This window comes from Protopterus annectens, chromosome 2.part0, assembly GCF_019279795.1.
Source record: "Protopterus annectens isolate FY-2018-M chromosome 2.part0, PAN1.0, whole genome shotgun sequence".
Taxonomy (NCBI): domain Eukaryota; kingdom Metazoa; phylum Chordata; order Ceratodontiformes; family Protopteridae; genus Protopterus; species Protopterus annectens.
This window is the reverse complement of record NC_056728.1, coordinates 975,388,039-975,412,423: the sequence shown is the minus strand read 5'-3', so window position 1 is coordinate 975,412,423 and position 24,385 is coordinate 975,388,039. Positions and strand designations below refer to the sequence as shown.

Below are 24,385 nucleotides of genomic sequence, written 5' to 3'. Positions count from 1 at the left end.
TTGGGGGTATGGTAGAAAAACTGAAGTACGCAGAGAAAACCCATACAAAAATATGGAGGACATGCAGACTCTGTACAGAAGGACCCTAACCAAAAACCAAACCCCAGAACTTCTTATTAAGCAACAGTTGTGGCACTGTGCCATCCAAGGACCTCCTTAAGGAATCTGAAATATTTATTTCTAATACCATCCTTGCCAGATGCCTTTGAGTGGTCTAATTTACCAAGAAAATTAATGATATCTTTTGATATTAGTAAAGCACCATGTTCCTTAATTCTACATGAACTGAACATGGTACTGCTTTTAGTTCTGTAAAGATTAGCAAAATGGTCAGAAAATTATTTAACAGTATTACTATCTTCCTTAATAACCTAGTTTTCTTTGTTAAAATATTTAACAATCTAGCTGCAAAGTCACACTACCACATTCAAAAAAATCCTTAAATCACTCCTATATGAAAGCCATATATTTAACAACATTCCCTGAACCTACCTTACCCAGCCTACAAACCACAGGTGGCCCAAAGGAACACTACTCCACTAACATATACTCTACCTAGGCAGATTTGTAGTGTAAATATCTAGCAAACTTTTCACTACTATTAAGTCAATTGCATGTATTCTGTACTTGAACTCGCATATACAAAGGTACTGGAATTATTTTTTAAACTATTGTTAAACTTTAACTCTGGCTAAACTTTTTTTAAACTACTGTTAAACTTAAACAGCTTTTTGCTAAATTACTTCTGGAGCTTCTCTCCCCAGGACTCCGCTGAAAAAGGACACCAGTCCAGTCAGACTATCTTGCTAAACAAATGTTAAATAATCAGTGCATTGCCAAAAACTAAGTTAAGGTAATACAAGTTTGCCAGCTTCCTAAAATTCATTTTGTTCTCCGCTTGTATTTGTGCTTATCGTGTTTTGATGTAGACGGAACAAGTAGTATTTGATAACTTATATTACACTGGGAGATCAGCTAATTAAGTAATAATGTTAAGTTGTTTATCTCGCCTTCATTCTTGCTGGATGGGTTCGGAGCCGACCTCGGCTCCGACTCGGCCACTCTAAAGCTCGAGAGTTGGTTCCACCGGCTCGAGGCTGCCCCTATATCCCACAATGCTAGGCGTGAATTACCTCAGATCTCGTTTGCCGCTACAGCTATCGAGGTTGTGTTTCTACCGGCTCCAGGTCAGTTTTAATTAGATTAGTCTAATAACTGTTTAAACTTCCTTTAGCTTAGTTTTTTCCCTTTTTACCTTTAGTGTAGTGGATATTTTATCCTTTCTACCCTTATTCAGCCCCTTCTTCAAGAACTAATAAGTTCTTTCCTTAGGCCTTCGGGCCCTCCCATCCCTTACACTGTGTGTATGTGTTTTGGTAGGGGTTTATACCTTTAACTTAACTTAACTTTTCAGAAGTTTTGATTTAAAGTAATTTAACTTATTTTTTCTGACAGTGTAATCGGTGTGTGTGTGTTTTTTGTGTGTGGTTACACTTCGGTTCCTTGAAAATGTCCAAGGATTCAAAGGTCTCAGGCTTCAAGAAGTGTGACTCGTGCTGTCAGAAAATGTCTCTGACAGACGGTCACACTTCTTGTGTGTACTTCCTGGGACCTTTACACCTGCAGGACTCTTGTGTTGTATGCCATGGCTTCAGCCCCAGAGTCCTGCAGGAAAGGAAAAACAAACTCATACTAAGGGGTTTGCTTAAGCCTGAAGGTTCCCTATCTGTTACCTCGGGAAAACCTTCCAAGGCTTCTAAGACCTCGACTCCAGCTTCTGAGTCGAGGCCTAAGGCTCGGGTCTGCTACTGCATCGGCTCCGCTGGAGCCGATGAGTCCTTGACTGCAGCTTCTGTGGTTCCTCGGCTCCGGCTGGAGCCGAGGTATTGACATTCCTGGGTCGGCTCCGATCAGACCATCGGAGCCGACATCTAGAAAGAGGTCGAGGTCACCATCCCTTGGCTCCGTTCATTCGGCTCCAGCGTCTCCCTTGCTGTCTGAACGGAGCCACAGATCTCACTCCTCCAGGTCATCGAGGCTCTCGGATCATGACCTCCAGAGGGTAGTGAGTCGACTTCTAAAGTCCGAGGCACTGGCCCAAATGCTTCAGAGCCCGACTCATCAGTCGATGCCTCAACCTATTCCCCTAAATATTCCTCCTCCGACTCCTTTGAGCTCGGAGCCGGGGCGTCTCGGAACCGAGACTGTGGTAGCATCGGAGCCGATACATTTGTCTTCGGCTCCGTCGTCGGCTCCGATTTTCTTCTTTTGAAGAATCTCTGCACCAGACTTCCCTCGTCGGCTCCAAGGGGGTGAGTGGCATCGGACCCTTGTCCGACCCCCCTCTCCCTCTCGGTGCTTTGGCGCTGGTGAGTTCGGCTCTGACATCGGCCTCGGAGCCATCTCTGTCGGTGCCGTGGGAGGTTCTCAGCTTCTCGGAGCGGGGACCTCTGGCTCTGCCTGACAGGGGTGCGTTCGAGGTCATGCGGAGTGTGTTGGAACCTTGTTCAACTCCACAGTCGGCTCCGTCCGTCCCTCCCTCTTCGGTGCCTGAGGTTATGTCTACTCACTCCCTCATCCCTGACCGCAGAGAGCCAGCTCCTCAAGAATCCCCTGTGGGGATCTCATCCTCTTCCGAGGCCTCTCCTGAATTGGCAGGGGAGCCCCCTAGGAAGAGAAAGTGTAAGAGGAAGCACATAGACTCACCTGAGTCTGTCACCTCTGACACAGATTTAGAGGATTCCGAGGGTTCCCCCCGTTCCCCTTCTGAAGATGTCTCCTTTGCGGACATTCTAGAGATCCTGAAACAGAGGGGAAATTGGCCAGCCCTTAACCCTTCGGAGGATGAATCTGTGTATCTTGAGGCGTTTGGCTCTCGCCCTTCCACCTCCTGGGTGTCCCCCCCCTTTGATCCCCTCATGCAGGTGGTGGCAAAGAAGGCCTGGACGGCTCCTGACTCAGTGGACCCTACCCCCAGGAGACCTTCTAAATTTATAACAGCACCAACTGACAAACAATTTCTGACCAAAGGTGTTTCTGTGGATGCTATGGTGGTAGCTGCTGCCACCAAGAAGGAACTAGCTGATCCTTCAGTGCCTGTTCATCCCCCTAACAAAGAATCTAGGTCTATGGACAGGTATGGGAAGCGGATGTTTTCGGCCAGCGACCTTCGCAATGCGTTAAGCTGAACTACCTATGCCATTTCACCCGTCTCCAGAGAGACTTGATCAAGGAAGCGAGTGAGATGTTGAAGGATCCTACAGCTGCAGATTTTCAGGACAAAATGAACACCCAGCTGACTACCCTGAATTCGATAGCTAACTCCTCCATGCGCCTCCTTTCATATGCGGCTGATTGAGCGAGTAGAGCCGCAGGGACAGGTGTCGCCTTACGCCGGCATGCCTGGATGCGACTATGCAATTTTGGACCCTTTAAAACGTCTTTCACTAATTCCCGCTTGATGGATCTCTCTTTGGTCCTCAAGTGAAAGAAACCTTGACTAGGTGCGAGACGGATGGCAAAACTCTGTCTGCCGTCGGAGTCCGTTTTTCTACTCCTAGACCTTACCCCAAAGGCCAGAAAAGTGGGAAAATGTGGTTCCGCAAACAATCTCAAGGGAATTTGCCTGACGCACAGAGTCGGTTCCCCTCCAGAGGCAGAGGAGGGAACAATAATGGTAGACGTCGCCCTAGAGGCAGAGGGGGTCCGCAGAACCAGGGCAATCGAGAAACTTTTTCCGATAAGCCCTTTCAGCATCCCTGAGGTGTTGCCCGACTGTCCACCTTCGGAGGCAGTCGGGGGAAGATTGTCACTGTACCCAGAAGCCTGGCTATCCCTAACTCAAGACAAGTGGGTACAGTCCATCATTTCCGAAGGCTATTCCATTCCCTTCGTTCGCATTCCAAACCAATCGAAAAAATCCCTTCCAGATGTTCCACCCGTTCAAAGGGATCTTGCAGCTTTGGAAATTTCAAAGCTGCTTACAAAAAGAGCAATTCAGCCAGTTCCAGCAGACCAGCAAGGATCCGGAATCTACTCCAGGTTCTTTTTAGTTCCAAAGAAAACAGGGGACTGGAGACCAATTTTGGATCTCAGTATCTTGAACAAGTCGGTCAAGAAAACAAGATTTCGGATGGTCACGCTACAATCCATCCTTCCCCTGTTGGGAAAGGAAAACTGGATGTGCTCTATAGACCTTCAGGATGCGTACTATCACATAAAAATGAACAGACGCTCCAGAAGATTCCTCCGCTTCAGGCTGGGAATCAGTCATTTTCAATTCAGGGCCCTGCCCTTTGGTCTCACCACTGCCCCCCGGGTGTTTACCAAATGCATGGCAGTGGTAGCTTCTCACCTGAGACGTCAAGGACTCCAGGTGTTTCCATATTTGGACGACTGGCTCCTCACAGCTCCCACCAAGCATCTTCTTCTAATGGCCAGGGACTACACCTTTCGCATTTGTCAAAACTTAGGCATTTCAATAAATTGCGAAAAGTCTGTTTTGTCGCCTTGTCGTACTATTACCTTCATAGGCGCAAATCTAGACACAGTCAACATGTCTGCGAGGTTAACAGATCAGAGAATAACAGACATACACAAACTGGTCTCGCTCCTCTTCAGCAACAACAGAGTCAAAGCCAGGTTAGTTCTAAAAGTATTGGGAATTATGGCGGCTGCCATACCTCTGCTTCCATTAGCCAGATTCCACATGAGAATCCTTCAATGGATGCTCTTCACACAATGGTCATACCAGCAACTTCCGATGTCTCACACCATTATGATAACGCAAACATGCAAGAATCATCTTCTGTGGTGGATGTCTTCCCCTCAGCTCTTATTGGGAAGACCCTTTGTTCCTTCCCCTCCGGTTGCTACTCTGACAACGGACGCCTCCCTGATCGGGTGGGGGGGCATTATCAGGGCAGAACTGTCCAGGGCACATGGCAACCAGACGAATGCCACTTGCACATAAATGTTCTAGAGATGAGAGCAGTGCTTTTAGCGTTGCAAGCCCTTCAAGACTCTCTTCCCTTGGGAACGATAGCAATCCAGACGGACAATATGTCTGTAGTGTGGTATATCAACAAACAAGGCGGAACCAGGTCCTATCCCCTATGTCGAGAAGCACTCAGACTGTGGCAATGGGCGATTTCTTCTCAGCGGTTTCTGATAGCAACGCACATCCCCGGGAAGTCCAATCACATCGCGGACAAGTTGAGCAGAGCTATCCTCATGCCTCACGAGTGGTCTCTGAAAGACTCTGTTGTAAGAGAAATTTTTCTCAAGTGGGGTCAGCCTTGCTGCGACCTTTTTGCTACTCCCCAAAACAGCAAGTGCAGAGATTTTTTCACACTATTCCCGTTACCAGACCAGCCCAGCAGAGACGCTCTAGTCCAAGTTTGGCCCCGGGGACTTCTGTATGCATTTCCTCCCTTCCCACTAATCTCTCAAGTGATACAGAAAGCTATCGCTCAGATGGCCTCTTTGATCCTCATTGCTCCTTACTGGCCTCGACAGGTTTGGTTCCCCTTTCTACATCAATTTCTGTTGGAGCAACCTTGGCATCTGGACCTAGTTCCAGATCTTTTGATCCATCAGTCGGGTCAGTTACATCGCTCCCTCCCCTCTCTGAACCTCACTGCTTGGTTCCTCCGGTTCCAACCTTAGCCAGGCATCCTCAAATATCTCACTCTGTTCGAGATATTTTGATAGCTTCCCACAAATCTTCCACTCGAAAGATTTATCTGAGTAAGTGGAAACGTTTTGCCTATTGGGCTCAAGGAAGGGACTTAGATCCTTTCACTGCTCCCATTCATATGGTTCTTGATTTTCTAGCTGAACTCTTTCATGCAGGTTCATCTCCTTCTACTCTCAAAGTTCAATTGGCAGCTATATCTAACTTTCATGTGGGCATTTCAGAGTCTGCCATAATGTCCCACAAGCTTTGCAAAGCCTTTTGAAGGAGTTTTTCTACTCAGACCTCCTATAAGAAATCCTCCTCCCCTTGGGACCTTAATTTAGTTCTCAGTTCTCTGATTCTCCCCTTCGAACCTGCAGCTTCCTGTTCTTTAAAATTGCTATCATGGAAGACTCTCTTTCTGGTAGCTATTACTTCAGCTAGAAGAGTTTCAGAACTTCATGCACTCAGCTGTCGACCACCATATCTGTTGTTCCACAAAGACAGGGTATCTTTACGGACTAACCCGTCCTTTTTACCTAAGGTAGCCACTGCTTCTAACCTTAATCAAAGCATTGACCTTCCTGTGTTTTTTCCAGAATATTCTAATAGGTCTGAACAAAAACTGCATTGGCTAGATGTTCATCGTCAGTTAAGGTACTATTTGGATAGGACCAAACAATTCAGAAAAACTTACCAGCTGTTTGTCTCTTATGCGGTAGGCAGAAAGGGACTTTCTGTTTCTAAGGTATCGCTATCTAGATGGCTAACATCTCTGATTTCTATTGTTTATGAAATTAGACACCAAAAGCTGCCTAACAAACCTAAAGCCCACTCCACCAGAGCTTTGGCTACTTCTATAGCCTTCCAAGACAGACTGCCTATTGACACCATTTGTGCAGCGGCTACTTGGGCTACTCCTCACACTTTCATTTCACATTATAAGTTGGATTTAGCTTCTAGGCATAGAGCTAACTTTGGTACCACTGTTCTCAAGAGTCTGTTCCGTTAGGCCACCCGGGACAAGGTGCTAGGGACGCGGTCCCATCCAGCAAGAATGAAGGTGAGATAGACAACTTAACATATAGAAGTTATGTTCTTACCATAACGTTCCATGTTAGTTGTCTTCTTCTCGCCTTCTTTCTTGCGTCCCACCCTCCTTCCCCCTGGCCTGGACAGACCTGGAGGAGTTTGATTATGACCTCTCTTTCTACCACCTCTTTGCTATAACTATATGCTCTGCGGTGCATATTTTCCTGGATCAGGATTTAGGTTACCTTTCCTCTTTCCCTTTGCTTATAGAGGTGGACTCCCTTTCCAGTATTTCTGGTTGCATTTTTAGCTGGGCCTAGCTCACAAACGAGATCTGAGGTAATTCACGCCTAGCATTGTGGGATATAGGGGCAGCCTCGAGCCGGTGGAACCAACTCTCGAGCTTTAGAGTGGCCGAGTCGGAGCCGAGGTTGGCTCCGAACCCATCCAGCAAGAAAGAAGGCGAGAAGAAGACAACTAACATGGAACGTTATGGTAAGAACATAACTTCTATTTTTATGTTAATATGCACAACTTCCCAACTGTGTCATAAGTTTATTGTGTCTTCATGCTAGGTTAGAATTTAGAGAAACCTAGTGAATTATCAGATGCAGGTTTATCCCATGTAATAATCATTGAATTGATATTTCAAACTCAATGATTTGTTGTTATTTTCCCGAGGCTGAAACCTGGACAAGGGTTATATAAGTTACGGAACGTGCAGGTTCAGACCCCAACTGCATCTAGAGTCAGTTTTCTTATATTTAAAAAAAATATATTGTTTAGATAATCAGTAGGTGTGGTGATTTTGCATTTGATAACTCAAGAAGCCCGCCTTTATAGGGGGCATGAATGAACACTTCTCTGTTAAGGCAGTACAAGTAAAGATTATGTTTTTCTAAACATTTTGTTGTGTTGCTTGTGGGATTCTCTGCATTTCTGGTGAATAAATACTGAATTTCTGCCATTCTGGCTAAGTTCTACCATCTACACATATGATGCGTAAACATTCAAATTCCTACTGCAAACTATGTCTTAGAATGTGATATACAAGATAATTGTTAGAGCTCAGATAGATAATAAAAGATCATAAAGTAGTTACTGAAACAAAAAGGAGAGAATTCCCTTTATTGGGTTCTGGTCAAATTATCCTTAGTACAAATACTTTTTCCTCCCAAGTAAATATGCTAGTTTTGCTAGGACTATTCTCCAAGGGCTCCTTCCTCTTCCGCCTTTCATTACTAAGTTCTGGAAATCTACCAGTATCGCTTATCCTACTACAGCAGTGATCTTATTAAGCAATAACCGATGTGGTGTGGTATATTGAAGATTTATCCACAGTTGGCGTGGTTTAATCACGAGGGTGAAGCCCGAGTGATTAAAGCCAACCATGGGTAAATTTCAATATACCACAACCACGGAGTCAGTTATTGCTATTGTACAATGACATTATTTAAGAAAAAAATATTTTTCTTATGTAATGTCTTTGTATAACAGTGCATTACTGTCCTTCCATGGCTGGTGGTATACTGCTTCCTTGTGTCATCATGCGTATGGGACTTGCCTTCCCACACATATCCAGTACATCAGTGCTTTGAAACTGAAGCAACAGAGAAAAGAAAGTCTCCATTGCTCCATTTTTATTTCCTTTTTTTTTTTTTTTTTAAATTTAACTTTAGGGCAGTTTAGGGGTAGGAGAGAGACAGCATGGAAGAAATACAAGGGATGTCAGGTACGCATGTTTAATTTTAAGTAACTTATCTGATTTCCATAGTATTTTGTCCAAGCTGCCTCTCTGGTATGTCCAGACACCAGGCTAAAGATTTTATTTTTTAAGAAATAAAAATAAAATTTTAACAGTATACCAGTGGAAATAAGTCCGGGTGACCGGACCTTTTTCCGTTGATATATTGTGGGTTTTATAACAGGCATGCTGGTTGGGCTGGCCATTCAGCGTAAATGTTTTCGAATATGGGGAGTCATTGTATAATGACTATAGTACAGTTGTGTAAGCTAACTTACCATAACAGCAGATAATTGAATAGATTGCTGTTGCAGTAGGAGACCCTCCCACCAGCCTCCTTTTTTGTACCTTTTATTTTTTTTTTGCCAGGGTGTGGGTATTTTTATTTACCTTGAGAGATATTGGAGATGTGAGCTACAGGAGAATATGTGGATCCTCTTTGATCCTTGAAGCGTCTGCAAGGCAGATGAACTTTAATCCATAGGTCCACATTGGAGCTAATGCTCTCAGTGGTTTGGGAGTGTAGTGGGAGAAAGTGGTTGACAGTGTCAAAGGCTTTTCTTATGTCAACAAAGATTGTGAGGTTAGTAGTTCTTTATCTGTACTAATAAGAATGTCATCTATCAGAGTTTATAGGGTGATCATGGTACTTCCACATCAAAACCCTTGCTGTTGGTAACTAAATATCCTACAAGCTTTTATGAAGTTGGCTGAATGGATATAGATGAGCTTTTGCAAGATTTTTCTTGGATTACGATTGAGATGGGTCTAAAGTTGTAGGCACAGGTAGGAGGTTTCATTTTTGTGAAGGTTTGACTGTTGATTTTCCAGATTGAGGGTTTTTTGGTTTTCTTTGGTTTATAGGTGATTAATAGGCAAATAACCTCAAGTGGCCTTTTGAAGCCTAGCCATACTTCCCAAATGTATCTGACAAGATATGATTTCCTTAGGTTATTTTAAGGTGGTAGATGTAGATTTGGCTATGAGTGGTCAAGCACCTCTATATATTAGAGACATAGGTGTCAGACCAGGAGTAAATCTCAAGATTCCCCATCCACTGGTGCAAATTAATCTTACATTGGATTAGGAAGGAATTCTGTTTCCCATGGAATGAAAGCCTGTTCCAGAGAAGTAGTAGTCTTTGCAACACATGTCTGCTCCTCCAGCATGCCCCATTTACATTGCAGACTAAGTTTAGGTCCCTACATAGAGTAATACTGATGCTGCTTGTTTGAGGATGTGCAACAGATCTGTCAAGACTGTATCTGAGGAAACTTTGTTGGCCAGGCATAAATCATCTCTCAGCAACTGTAGGAGACAAGTTCAAGGATGTAGCTTTTGATGCAGTTCACTTAGGACTTGTTGTGTAGGCCATGTATTCTTTTTGGGGGAACCTCTGTGGATGCTCGAGTTGTTGCCTATGCTTGGTCAGGTACATACCAAAAGGGTCACTGTACACAGTGGTACAGTGACAACATTGGATCTAAATGCCATACCCTTGCTTATAAGTTGCACAATATCGAATGATCTATTTACCACTGTAGAGACATAATGGTCAAAAGTCAGGTTACTGTCTGCATATATTCCCAAATCCTTGACCACTAGGCCTACGTAACAGTACAACAAGGGTGTATTATCAGTGTGGTAGTTCCAGGGACAGCTGTCTTCCCCAAAGGATACTATTGTGAATTTCTTGGCACCGAGTTTTAGAATGTGACTTTGGAACCAGTTATTAGTATGTGTCCGGCCTTCCTGCAAGGTGTTTGTGTCACTGGGGGATTGCATGACTGTACCTAGTTTGCAGTCATCTGTGGTTTTGAGGTATAAATGCCTGACTACACTGTAGGCAATGTGTGTTAGATTAGTAGCTTAAGTGCCTGTAGTAGCTGGCTGGGGAGGTTAGGTTGCTGCCAGCTTACCCATCCAGGGAGAGAGAGTGCCACAGCTTGCCCCAAGAGTAAAACCTAGTGGGAGCAATAGAGGTGATACACAGTGGAGTTACAACCTGCTAAGGCCATGCTGTCAAATCTATTCACACTAAAAGCTGAGCGAATTCTGCATGCAGAAGCATGCTTCCCATCAGGAGACGGCAGCAGCAGAAGTTGGTTGATTGACTGAGAAGGGAAGTGGTGCTCCCACAAGCCAAAGCCCAGGGCCAGCAAGCTGGCCTTCTTTCTACCTCCTGACTCTTAGATTACACTGTAGGGGGACACTTGGTCTGAAGAGCCCTCATGTAGCCCAGGAATGCCCGGCTCTCAGCTGCCATCCTCTTGAAATGAATACATCAGTTGAGTGCAAGTAGAGTAGCCATTAGGCAAGGTCCTGAGGGAGCAAAAAAATATACAAAGTAAGAAAATGTCTGTCCAGAACACAAACGTCCACAGAAATACCTTACCAAAAAGAATACAAGGCGTAAACAGCAGTGTACTACATGGACTGAGCTACAGCCTTGTCACTTTAGTGGGTATCCTACAGACTGCTAAGAGTTGACCTGTGTCTGGCATATAAGGCATCCCCGACCCAATTCTGATGGATTTACTGCACATCAGCAAGTCATATTGCTTCACAAATACTTGGTCTAGAGATCTAAACCTCTTCTACAACATCAGTAGAACACTTTGGAGAGACAGATATACCTTGCAAAGGATACTGCAGCTCTGGAGCAGAGTCCCATCCACATAAAACAAAGTTCATCCCTGTCCATATTTATGCACAACTTAGATTTATGGATGGGAAATTGAAAAGTTAACCCAAGACTGCTCCCCTGTACTACTACTACTAAAGGACAGGGGCAGCTCCTAAATGCTTTATCCATTGCAATGGTCCCATTAAATTACCTATGATATCCCAGTTATTCTCATTAGGGGTAAAATATAAATGTTAAGTTGTCAATCTCGCCTTCATTCTTGCTGGATGGGTTCGGAGCTGATCCTCGGCTCCGACTCTGCCAATACTAAAGCTCGAGAGCTTATTCCACCGGCTCGAGGCTCCCCTATATCCCACCTAGGCGGTAACTACTCAGATCTCATTTGCCGCTTAGCTGACGAGGTGCTTTCTTCTGCCGGCTCTGGCAGGTTAGTGAGTTTTTCTTGTCAAAAACTTCAATTTTCTACCCCTATCCTTTCTTTTTAGTTTAGTTTTTAATATAGAGTATCCCTTTAGTTTAAATCGGGTCTCCCTTGTGTTTGTATTCCCTTTTTATTCCCTTTTAACTTTTAGGCCTTTGGCCCACTCCCTTTTTTCCCCTGTCTTTTCAGTGTGACTGGATTTTTTCATTTGGTTAAAGGGTGTGTCTGTGTTGCATACAGTCTCTTTAGGATGTCTAAAGACTCCAAGGTCTCAGGCTTCAAGAAGTGTGATTTGTGCTGTCAGAAAATGTCTCTGACAGACGGTCACACTTATTGTCTCTATTGCCTGGGACCTTTGCACGTGCAGGACTCATGTGCTGTTTGTCATGCATTCAGCCCTAGAGTCCTGCAGGAACGCAAAAACAAACTTATACTTCGAGGCTTGTTAAAGCCTGAAGGCCCCTCGACCCAGTCTTCGTCGGGGAAGCCTTCAAAGACTTCCAGGCCATCGGCTCCAGCTTCAGAGCTGTCTGCTGGGAGCATTAAGGCTGCTTCAACATCGGCTCCGGCTGGAGTCGATGTTTCGAAGTCTCAAACCGTTACCTCGGCTCCGGCTGGAGCCGAGGTTGCTAAGACTCAGTCGGCTCCGATAGTCTTATTGGAGCCACCTTCAAAGAAGAGGTCGAGGTCCCCTTCCATCGGCTCAATCCACTCTGCTCCGGGATCCCCTCATCTGTCGGAGCGGAGCCATAGGTCCCATTCCTCTCGGTCCTCCAGGCTGTCCAACCATGACTTACAAAGGGTGGTGAGTAGACTTCTCATGTCCGAGGCACTGGCCCAAATGCTGCATAGCCCTACTCAACAGTCAGTGGCTATTCCCATCCCTGCTTCTATTCCTCCTCTTCCGACCCTTTTGAGTTTGGAGCTGGGGCTCGTCGGAGCTGTGGCTGTTGGTGTGTCGGAGCCTTTGCCTTCCCTTTCAGCTCCGTCGTCTGCTCCAATTTCCTCCTTGGAGGGATCTCGGCGCCGAGATTCCCTCGTCGGCTCCAAGGGGGCGAGTGGCATCGGACCCTTGTCCGACCCCATTCTCCCTCTCGGAGCGTCAGCGCTGGTGAGTTCGGCTCCGACATCTGCCTCGGAGCCGTCCCTGTCGGTGCCGGGGGGGGTCCTTGTCTCCTCGGAGCGAGGACCTTCGGCCTTGGCTGATCGGGGCACCTTCGAGGTCATGCGGAGCGTGCTAGACCCAGTGTCTACCCCACAGTCGGCTCCGACAGCTCCTCCCTCTTCAGTGCCTGCGGTGGTTTCTACTCACCCCCTCGTAACAGACCGTAGAGAGCCAGCTCCTCAGGTTTCCCCATTGGGAATATCCTCCTCTTCCGAGGCTTCTCCTGATCCGGTAGGAGAACCCCCTCGGAAGAGACAGTGCAAGAGGAAGCACATTGACTCCCCTGAGTCTATCACCTCTGACACCGACTTGGAGGAATCTGAAGGTTCCCCTCGGTCCCCCTCTGAGGAGGTCTCTTTTGCTGACATCCTTGAAATCCTTAAACAGAGGGGGAACTGGCCCGCCCTTAACCCTTCAGAGGACGAGTCGGTTTACCTTGAGGCGTTTGGCTCTTGCCCTTCCACCTCCTGGGTGTCTTCTCCTTTTGACCCCCTCATGGAAGTGGTGGCAAGGAAGGCTTGGACGGCCCCTGATTCAGTGGAACCTACCCCAAGGAGGCCGTCAAAATTTATTACTGCCCCAAAAGAGAAACAGTTCCTATCCAAAGGTGTCTCTGTTGATGCCATGGTGGTGGCCGCAGCCACTAAGAAGGAATTAGCCGATCTTTCGGTACCTGTCCATTCTCCTAATAAGGAGTCTAGGACCATGGACAGGTACGGTAAGTGGATGTTTTCCTCAGCGACCTTTGCCATGCGGTCGCTGAACTACCTGTGTCACTTCACCCATCTCCAGAGGGATTTACTCAAGGATATGGGTGAGGCCATGCAGGATCCAACAGTTGAGGGGTTCCAAGACAAAATGAACTCCCAGTTGGCAACCCTGAATTCGATTGTCAACCCCTCCATGCGGCTTATCTCATATGCGGCTGATGGGGCGAGTAGGTCCGCAGGCACAGGTGTAGCTTTACAACGCCATGCCTGGATGCGGCTTTGCAATTTTGCGGACCCTTTCAAGGCGTCCTTCACCAATTCCCCCTTTGATGGCACAACATTGTTTGGACCTCAGGTGAAGGATACATTGACTAGATGCGAGCAGGAAGGTAAGACTCTCTCTGCCGTGGGAGTCCGTTTTTCTACCCCTCCCAGACCTTATCCCAAAGGTCAGGGGGGGGGGGAATGTGGTTCCGCAAACCACAAGGAGTCTCATCTGACTCACAAAGTCGATTCCCCTCTAGAGGCAGAGGGGGGAACAACAATAGACGCCGCCGTAGGGGCAGAGGTGGTCCGCAAAACCTGGGTAGCAGAGAAACTTTCTGCATCCCTGAGGAGCTGCCCGGCTGTCCACCTTTGGAGGCAGTCGGGGGAAGATTATCACTGTACCCAAAAAGCCTGGCTTTCCCTCACTCAAGACAAATGGGTACAGTCCATCATATCCGAGGGTTACAAAATCCCCTTTATTCACATCTCATCCCAACCCAAAGGATCCCTTCCAGACGTTCCACCAGTCTAAGGGAACAAGCAGCATTAGAAATATCAAAGCTGCTGTCAAAAAGAGCTATCCAACCAGTCCCAGCAGACCAGCAAGGATCCGGAATCTACTCCAAATTCTTTTTGGTACCAAAAAAAACAGGGGACTAGAGACCAATACTGGATCTCAGCAAGCTAAACAATTATGTCAAAAAAACAAAATTCCGGATGGTCTCGCTACAGTCCATACTACCCTTCTTGGGTCAGGACAATTGGATGTGCTCGATAGACCTTCAGGATGCGTACTACTATATCAAAATGCACAGACGCTCCAGGAGGTTTCTCCGCTTCAGGCTGGGAGCCAGTCACTATCAGTTCAGAGCCCTGCCCTTTGGTCTCACTACAGCCCCCCGAGTGTTTACCAAATGTATGGCAGTGGTCACGGCTCACTTGAGACGTCAAGGATTCCAGGTGTTTCCATATTTGGACGACTGGCTCCTTACCGCCACCACCAGGCATCAACTGCTTCTATCCAGAGACTTCACCATCCAAACTTGCAAAGCTCTAGGCATTTCAATAAATTTCAAAAATCTGCCTTGTCAATCTATTACCTTTATAGGCACCACCTTAGACACAGTTCATCTTTCCGCCAGACTAACAGAGCAAAGAGTATTAGACATCCACAAACAAGTTTACCTTCTACTTCAATGCAACAAGATCAAAGCCAGGGTAGTCTTGAAGGTATTAGGACTCATGGCAGCTACTATTACACTTCTCCCCTTAGCTCGTTTTCACAAGCGGATCCTCCAGTGGATGCTGTTTTCTCAATGGTCCTTCCAACAGCTCCCGATGTCTCACATCATCCTACTAACTCAATCATGCAAGAATCACCTGCCTTGGTGGATCACATCACCTCAAGTTCTCCAGGGCAGACCCTTCATTCCTCCCCCCCCCAATCGCCACGGTGACGATGGATGCCTCCCTGATTGGGTGGGGGGCATTATCAGGGCAGGACAGTCTAGGGCACGTGGCAATCTTTCGTGTGCCACTTGCACATAAATGTCTTAGAGATGAGAGCAGTGCTTTTAGCGTTGCAAGCCCTTCAGGACTCTCTTCCCACAGGGACTATTGCAATTCAGATGGACAACATGTCCGTAGTGTGGTACATCAACAAACAGGGCGGGACCAAGTCCTTCCCCTTATGTCGAGAGGCACTCAGACTTTGGCAGTGGGTGATTTCTTCTCAGTGTTTTCTGATAGCAACGCACATTCCCGGGAAGTCCAACGTGATTGCGGACAAGTTGAGCAGGGCTATTCTCATGCCTCACGGGTGGTCTCTAAAAAAATCAGTGCTGGAAGAAGTCTTTTGAAGATGGGGCTGGCCTTGCTGCGAACTTTTTGCTACTCCCCAAAACAGCAAGTGTCACGACTTCTTCACCCTCTTCCCTTTACCAGGCCAAACCACCAGAGACGCTCTAGTACACGATTGGCCCCGGGGACTTCTGTATGCTTCACCCCCTTTCCACTGATCTCTCAATTAATTCAGAAAGCTATCGCCTCGAGAATCACCATGATCCTCATTGCCCCTTACTGGCCTCGACAGATATGGTTTCCGTTCCTCCATCATTACCTCTTGGAGCAGCCTTGGCATCTGGACCCAGTGCCAGATCTTTTGACCCACCAGTCGGGCCAGCTGCACCACTCCCTCCAATCTCTCAACCTCACAGCATGGTTTCTCCAATTCCTACCCTAGCCAGGCTTCCCTTAATCTCTCATTCGGTCCGTAACATCCTGATAGCCTCTCACAAGTCTTCTACCAGAAGGATTTACAATAGTAAGTGGAAGCGTTTTTCCTTCTGGGCAGCATCAAAAAATATAGACCCCTTCACTGCACCTATCCAGTCTATCCTAGACTTCCTGGCAGAGCTCTTTCATTTAGGCTCTTCCTCATCTGCCATTAGAGTACAACTAGCTGCTATATCTAACTTTCATGTAGGTGTCTCGGACTCCAGTATCATGTCCCATAAACTCTGCAAAGCCTTTCTAAGAGGTGTCTTTTTGTTCAAGCTCCCAATCAAAGATCCCTCACCTCAATGGGCACTTGAATTTGGTCCTAGCATCCTTGATTCTCCCCCCCTTCGAACCTGCGGCTTCATGCCCTCTTAAGTTGCTCTCATGGAAAACACTTTTTCTAGTAGCCATAACATCAGCTAGAAGGGTATCTGAACTTCATGCTCTTTGCAGTCGTCCTCCTTACTTAGTTTTCCATAAAGACAGGGTGTCCCTCCGGACTAATCTGTCCTTCTTGCCTAAGGATTCCTCTGAGGCAAACCTAAACCAGACGATTGATCTCCCCGTCTTCTTCCCTGATTATTCCAACAGGTTGGAACAAAAGTTACATTTTCTAGATGTTCATCGCCAACTTCAATATTATTTAGACAGGACTAAACAGTTCAGGAAATCTGATCAGCTCTTCCTGTCTTATGCGGAAGGGAAATTGGGCCTTCCAGTTACTAAAGTGTCCCTTTCAAGATGGCTTACCTCTATAATTACCTTCATCTATGAAATCAGACATCAAAAACTGCCTTCAAGACCTAGAGCTCATTCAACTATGGCATTAGCTACATCTGTAGCTTTTCAGGACAGGCTACCAATAGATTCCATTTGTGCAGCAGCCTCATGGGCTTCTCCTCATACCTTTATCTTGCATTACAAATTGGATATGGCCTCCAGAAACCATGCCAACTTTGGTTCCACTGTTCTCAAGAGTCTGTTCCGATAGGCCACCCGGGGTAAGGTGCTAGGGACGCGGTCCCATCCAGCAAGAATGAAGGCGAGATTGACAACTTAACATTGAGAAGTTATGTACCTATCATAACGTTCCATGTTAGTTGTCTTCTTCTTGCCTTCTTTCTTGCATCCCACCCTCCTTCCCCCTAACCTGGACAGACCGATAGGAATTTTTGGGATCTTCCATTGGGGTTTTCCTTCCCACATGTTCTACCACCTCTATTCTCCCTTTTATGTTTGTGGTAGCTTACCTACAGGTTTATATATAGAGGTGGGTTCCTTTTCTCTCTTCTCCATTCTATGGAGACCAGAACTGCTTGGTTTTAGCTATCAAACGAGATCTGAGTAGTTACCGCCTAGCATTGTGGGATATAGGGGAGCCGGTGGAATAAGCTCTCGAGCTTTAGTATTGGCCGAGTCGGAGCCGAGGATCGGCTCCGAACCCATCCAGCAAGAAAGAAGGCGAGAAGAAGACAACTAACATGGAACGTTATGGTAGGTACATAACTTCTCATTATCGACCATGGTATGTGTAAGTCATATCTCTAGCCAACTGGGATAGGTTAATTCAGGCACAAAAAGGGAAGTTGAGTAGGCTTAAAATGACCTACAAGGGCAGCTAAGCTAGTAATTACCTATGAATCTACAGGGAGTGATGTCATGTCAGGTGGGAGATAGTGCAGGGTATTATCGTATGGAAGGCAAACTGAAAAATGCAGCATAATGAACTTTTGTTGGAAGTTGCACTTCAGAGAAATCTGAAGCCAACTACAATATCTCTTACTGATTTATTATGAATTACATGTGAAATGCGAATGTTATTAGATGTCTACTATTTTGCTGTTTTCCTTGCACAGCTGTGCTTTTTGCCTAATGGTTTGGATCCATTCTTTTTCTGACACATGCCACAAAACTAAATTTGTCTTTTAACTCAAGCTGTCCATATATTTATAGCTTATATTTTTAATGTATTCTTTCCCTGGTGTTCCTGCCAACCATGGGAGCATCCCCCTGTCAGCCAAGCCCATTCTTTCTCCTGTTCTGGTTATTCTATAGTGACTACAAGTTCTGGCCAGATGAAGCTGTCTTGTCCTCTGACATCATTAACAGTAGCACAGTAGCAGCAGGGACACAGTACGATGTGCTCCCACTGGCATCGGGGAAGTGAGAGAGGTTTCTAGTATGGGTGCTAACCCCTCACATGGAAGTAGTGAGTGACATGCATCACCATGGGAGCCAATATGTCAGACCCTTGTACCCTGCTAGGTGCCTGCATTAAGGGCCTCCTCATTCAAAGCTTAGTGTCTGAATGCCTGGCCTGGGCTGTCCTTGCAGTGTTACACCCTTATTGAAGGGACTGTGCCTTTGGTTGTTTCTTGTCCACACACCCTCCCCAGCAATGATAGGCATGCCCATCCTCTCCACGTAGGCTACAGCAAACACCTTGAGCTACTCCGACATCAGACAAGGGCCACATGTGCCATAGTCAAGACTTTGCCCTTTAAGTAAACCCAACTGGCACTTATTTTATTTAGATTGCCACTTAAATTTTCTTGCCAGTCCTAGTGCATCTACCATGCAGATACATACTCATATTTTACTAATATTTTGGAGACTGTGGAGTAAAATTTGTGATTTTATCAACATTTATATAGTGATAAAGCAAACGCCTAAAAGCTAATCAGTACTGATGTTTGGTTACTGCAGATGCTTAAGCCAGTATATTGGTTTAACTCTGTTTCGGGGGAAGATATTACTAGTTCATAATTCATGTGTCCTCCTTAAAAAAACACATTTATCCACAATGGTTATGTTTGCTGTTTGGCTTTAGTGAATAAAAGTGTGTGCCTTGACTTGCTTAATCTGTTTTACTCATTTTGATGTTTTCTTTGTGCATTTTGGCTGGAGACTTTATTTACTGTTGCTGTCTGCTTATTGTAGCACTATATTTAGGATTGAACTGTTGGTGTATACTCCTGCCCAAAGTCAATGAGTAGCAGAGATTAACATGATTACTTTCTTTGAGTTTAAGTGATATCAGAGTTCATTCTCTTCAAGTACATATACTTTAAGAGCATCTGTATATTTGAGGTGTTCTTGGTTTCATGCAGAAGTATGTGAGCTATTACATTTAGACCATGCATATTTTGAGGGAACAGTATACCCTAACTTGAAGTGTTGCATCTCCTTTAGCCAGCAGTGAGCTATTGTTCGGTAACATAAATGTTGTGCCCTGCAAAGATGCTAGAGGTTGCATTAGTTTAGCAGCTTTTTTGCTCCTTCACTGTGACTTGCAAGTTGTAATAAAAGCAATTGAAGAGAAAATGTGACCTTATTATGCATTTTGTCAGCAAATTGCATCTTACTACAACCCTTTGTATATACTGGTGTAAGCAGTAAGAAATGTATACAAGTTTTCTCTGTGTGTGTGTTTTATTGCATTTGTAAGTAAGACTGAAAGTAAAAAGCTGAATTTTTATCAAGAGCAACCTTCTATATGTAGCTTCTCAATGATGTGTTTTTTATCTTTGAATCCTGTTTGAAACATGTAGTAAACAGTTTTTGTTTGCTAGTTATCACTTCTAAAAGCTGTTGTGAAAGCATGTTACTTAAAACTGTGGTGGTTACTGGTAGCGAAAGCAGTATTTTGTTTATAAAGAGCATAATCTTTCCTGCAGTCAGTTTTAAAGTGCTGTATATTACTTCCCCATAATGAAGGATAGCACTGCTTAGCTTGGGTGAAATCACTTTTATTTGCTAGCATTTCCTAGACTGCTTATGAAAAACTAACTTTTTCTGTTTTAACAAAATGCTATATGCTGCTTTCTCCATGGTCATTTTTTCTGAGCTACATAAAATCACTTATTTTTTGCTACAGCTTGTTACTTGGCTAGTGAAGGCAATACAGTTATTAATAGCAAATGATGTATTTTGGATGTCTACAGTCATTTCAAAATGTTGCAGGTTTCTTTCTAACAATGAATAATGCAAATAATGTTTCGGCTTTGCTTGAGCAAATCAAGAGCAAACTGCCGTGTGTTGCCTCTCTTGTGATGATTTTTTTCTTTGAAGCATGCAACATTAGTTTCATTTGCTTTCATACACTTGTAAAATCATTGTATTTTTTAATTAAGACCGAAATGCTGTACATTGCTTTCCTGCATTCGTGTTTGACCACATAGTTTTATCCAGTAATATACCAGTCCTTTTCAGTTGCAAGCCAACATTCTGCATTAACAAAAAGCTTTAATCCTTCTTGGACAATTTTCCTTTCTTTGTGAGTTTTGTTCTGGCTGTGTGTAAATATTTGCAAATGTAAACAGGTAAACCATGTTGCTAGCTAAGAAAATAATCAGCATTGGAAAGGAAAGCGGATACGAGCAGTTTTACTTCCTTTCACAGTATGTTTTCTTTCTGCAGAACATATTTGCATTATAATGGTGTTTAATGCCCCTTAACTTGTCTATTAATTTTATTTTCAGAACCCCAGTAGGGAGAGCACGAGCATGGCTTCGTCTTGCCTTGATGCAGAAAAAGCTTTCCGATTATATGAAGGCCTTAATTAACAGGAAGGATCTCCTCAGGTTAGTGGTGCTTTGTTTTGTTGCAGATGATGTATTTCTCTGAGCTTATCAGGATGAAGGGTTTTATTCATTTATATATTTATTTTTGGACAGTTTCAAACTGCATTCTTTTGCTTTTAATAAAATGATAGAGGAAAATATTTTGTTTTGTTGACAGAAAATGTCTTAACTTCAGAACATTTTCAGTAAGAGATGGTGCAACTAACCCTCCCAGGCTGATGAGAGATATTTTACCAGATTGCTTGTCCTGGCCTGGACCTATCAAAATGTTTCCATGGCAACATATCCAGCTACCTCTTCGCTTACTCCCACACCTAATTTTATTTCATCAAAAAGTCCAACAACCCCACATTCAAGTATAAAATTCTGTAATTCAGAATTAATCTCAGTATCATTTCCATATCACATGTGGCCTAATCAGTAGTGTCTAATCACATTTTCAAACCAAACTACACCTTTCATAATGCCATTCTTCACAGACTTGCTATCAAACAAGAAATAAAATCTTAGCAGTTCTCCCCACCTCAGCCTCCCTCATTCTCTTAACCTCTGTGGAAATTTGTCCAAACCTAGATCCCATCCATCATCGCAAGGCCCTGTCCATCCTTCATGCAGTTCTCAACATGCTACCGCCACAAATGCACCCTTCTCATTGGGCCGGATTTACTACAGACCCTGTCTATACAGTTCTCACCATACTACCACCACAAATGCATCATGCTCATTGGACCAGATTTACTACAGGCCCTGTCCATCCTTCACACATTTCTCACCATACTACCACCACAAATGCACCCTGCTCATTGGGTCAGATTCTTAAGGCCAGTGTCCTGCACCTTTATATTCTAAACATCATAAGCATTAGGAACAAACTCCCAGAAGTCCACACATGGATTGTCCTCCATTCCCCTGACATTGTGATCTGGCATCATGATTTTACAACAGACTAAAAAGATCAGGAATTTCAATATATTGGCAATTTATTGTTGTGGACTCTAGCAATAATATAATCCAGTTTCTTTTGGCTTACTCAACCCATCTCAATTCCTACTAGATGCAATAAAAGCTCCATCATTAACTGTACACTTACAACTCACAAATTCCCCAGCAACAGTGTTCTTATTTCTACCTCCTTTCTTGACTCCTTAAGTGATCACTTTTAAGGTTAGGCAGCTAAACATGTCCATGAAACACCACTGCTATAATCTAGTACATAAATACGTATCTTTCCATGCCAGCTTAAGATACATTAAGTGGAAATGCCTTCATATAGTCCCTTTAAATGATGCTGTCGCATAATCAAATTATACATAACTCCCTACTGAAATGTAAGCACTAATAACACAGAGTACTGACAAACCGAAAAAAAGACCAAAAAAATCGCTCTTATTTAAATTTTTTATGCAGAAGTGCAATTAACTTGTATGCACCAACTTTAAGATCACCATACCCGAGAGAATGGGGCTGAGTATTCAGAGAAGGGGCCATCTCATACTCATTCAGTCTCTCTTTCATAATTCACTTATGTGGGTGCTGACATTTCAAATTGTTACCTTATACATTTCTCTTCATCCTAAGTGAACACACCCCACTAACAAACAAAGGAGTTAAAGTAAACCCTGCACCCTGGTTAACTAAAAAAATAAACTTTACTGGAAAGGCTCACCCAGACTCTACAGTTTGCTGTGAGGGAAAGCTTAGTTTGCTTTTTTTGTGTTGTATTTTGTATTATTTTATTACCTTTTTCTATTTTGTATACTGTGATTTGTTTTCTTTACACTGTGTTTTACTTGTATTCTGATTTTAACTGCATATTAAAACTTGAAAAGATACCACATCTCTGCCTCTTGTGAGTCAGACAGAAATTAGAACAGGTCAATTAAGGAGTCACACACAAGTTAGAACAGATCATTTAAGGTTAATCATCAATGAGCTGAGGGGGTGGAGCTAGGAACTAAACCTTCTATTTAAGGGGTAAAATAAAACATTTCACTGTGTCTTATTTATATTCTGCTTTTAAAGGGGCACTGGCTCGTTTCTAAACAGAGTGCTTTGCCTCGGACCGAATCACAAACATTGCTCTCAGTCTGCCAGGTAAGACCACCCACTGTGTGATATCATCGGTCACACCCCCTTCTCTGCCCTCCCTTCTTTAAATTTGACCATGCTTGAACTTTCCCAAACTGCTTTCATTCCCTGTGGAAAACAGACGCAATGTGGCATTGGTTCCGATCTAGCCACACTCCAAAAATTGAATAACTGATTAACTGAATTACTTTGTTCGTCTTTCTGTGATGTGCGTGTATATATACAAATTACCGTGGCTGTGTTAAAAACATGTTTGCAAACGATAAGAAAAATAGTTAAATATAGCACTAATTGCAGAATCAATATTGTAACGTTCTGTACAGATAGCTTCCTTTATAACTTGCCAGCAATAGCGGTACTGTAAGGCACTGCTTTGATCAGTTCCTTATTACTGTAAACTGCTTTGTTTACTAATCAGGAAGAGAGCGATGGTGAAAAAAGGGCAAAACGAGCAACAATTATTTAAATATAACTCTAATTTTGTTGAAAAACAAATAGAACAAGGGGCTTTACATCTTGCACTTTCTGAATGAAAAAATACAGAACTCTTGGGTATGGCATTATGGACTGACTGTAACAGTATTACAAAGTCCAGTGTCCAGGTGTCACTTCTTTTTTTTTTCAAAGATTAGGGAAATCTCTTCTTCAGTTAGTAGTATTCACCTGAAGTCTCACTGAATGTGTGAATAACGTGCAGCGGAGCTTGTCAAATGTTAGCTTTTTTCAGGTATCAGCTGCAGAGCTCTCAATCTCGTCTCTATATACAGATGCCGAACGTTAATCAGACACACGTTTCAAACTATTAAATGTGAGAGTGTTCAATCTCGCCTTTGTTCTTACACATGGGTTCGGAGCCGATCCTCAGCTCCGTGTCGGCCGCTTGCAAGCTCTGCATCGAGAAGAAGCTCGAGATCACCTAATACCCACAATCCCCCTCTGCCTTTACCTCAGATCTAGTTTGCCGCTGCAGCGTTCGCATCACTGGGTCGAGCTCGAGCACCTGAGATAAGATTTAGAATTTTATTCTTGTATTTTTTCTTGGTACTTTAGTGTTATAAAGCTGTTTAGTGATAATTTGTGTGTGTGTGGTAAGGTATAAGGGAATCTCGGTACCGTTAAGTTATAAAACTTAGTTAGAGTTCTCTTCGGGGCCTACCACCCCTTATTGGATTTGACAACCGGATTGAATTTCACTACTGGATTTGACAATTTTACCGGACTTGACTTTACTGGATTTGACTATTTTTCTACTTATAGTGACATGTCTGAAAAGGCCAAATCAGGGTTCAAGCGTTGCCAATGTGCGCAAAAAATGTCAGTAACTGACAATCATAGTTCCTGTGTCTACTGTCTTGGCCCTCTCCATCTGCAAGAAGACTGCTCTATTTGTCATTCTTTCAGTGGGAGGGTCATGACAGATAGGCGCAGGAAACTAATGGACAGGGGTTTGTTAAAACCTTCCTTTCAGGAGGCTCTGGATGCTTCTGACCAGGCATCCAAGTCCTCGAAGGAATCGAAGATGTCGGAGCCCAAGTCATCGGCTCCGAGCTCTTCGACTAAAGTTAGATCACCGGTTCCACAGACTTCGGGGCCGAGTGTTCAACTGTTGTCAGTTTCGAGCCTCGAGTCTTGGAACCGGTGATGGAGCTCCCTCGACACTATTGAGGTTGGCTCCGTCTTCGGTTCCTTCGACCCGTTCTTCTAAGCTCTCCGATATCGATGTGGACCGTGTGGTGCAGAAGTTATTGGAACATTCGGCCCTATCCAAACT

The 24,385-nt window shown here is 44.3% G+C and overlaps 1 protein-coding gene across 1 annotated transcript in view; it reads left to right on the top strand.

The window, feature by feature from the left end:
- LOC122793328 (protein RUFY3-like) overlaps window positions 1–24,385 on the top strand; it is a gene marked incomplete in the record, with an annotated part of 2,132,439 nt that overhangs the window by 127,952 nt on the left and 1,980,102 nt on the right. The window contains 1 exon segment of the mRNA XM_044061223.1: window positions 20,425–20,526. Within this exon segment, the coding sequence (XP_043917158.1) occupies window positions 20,425–20,526 (102 nt within the window).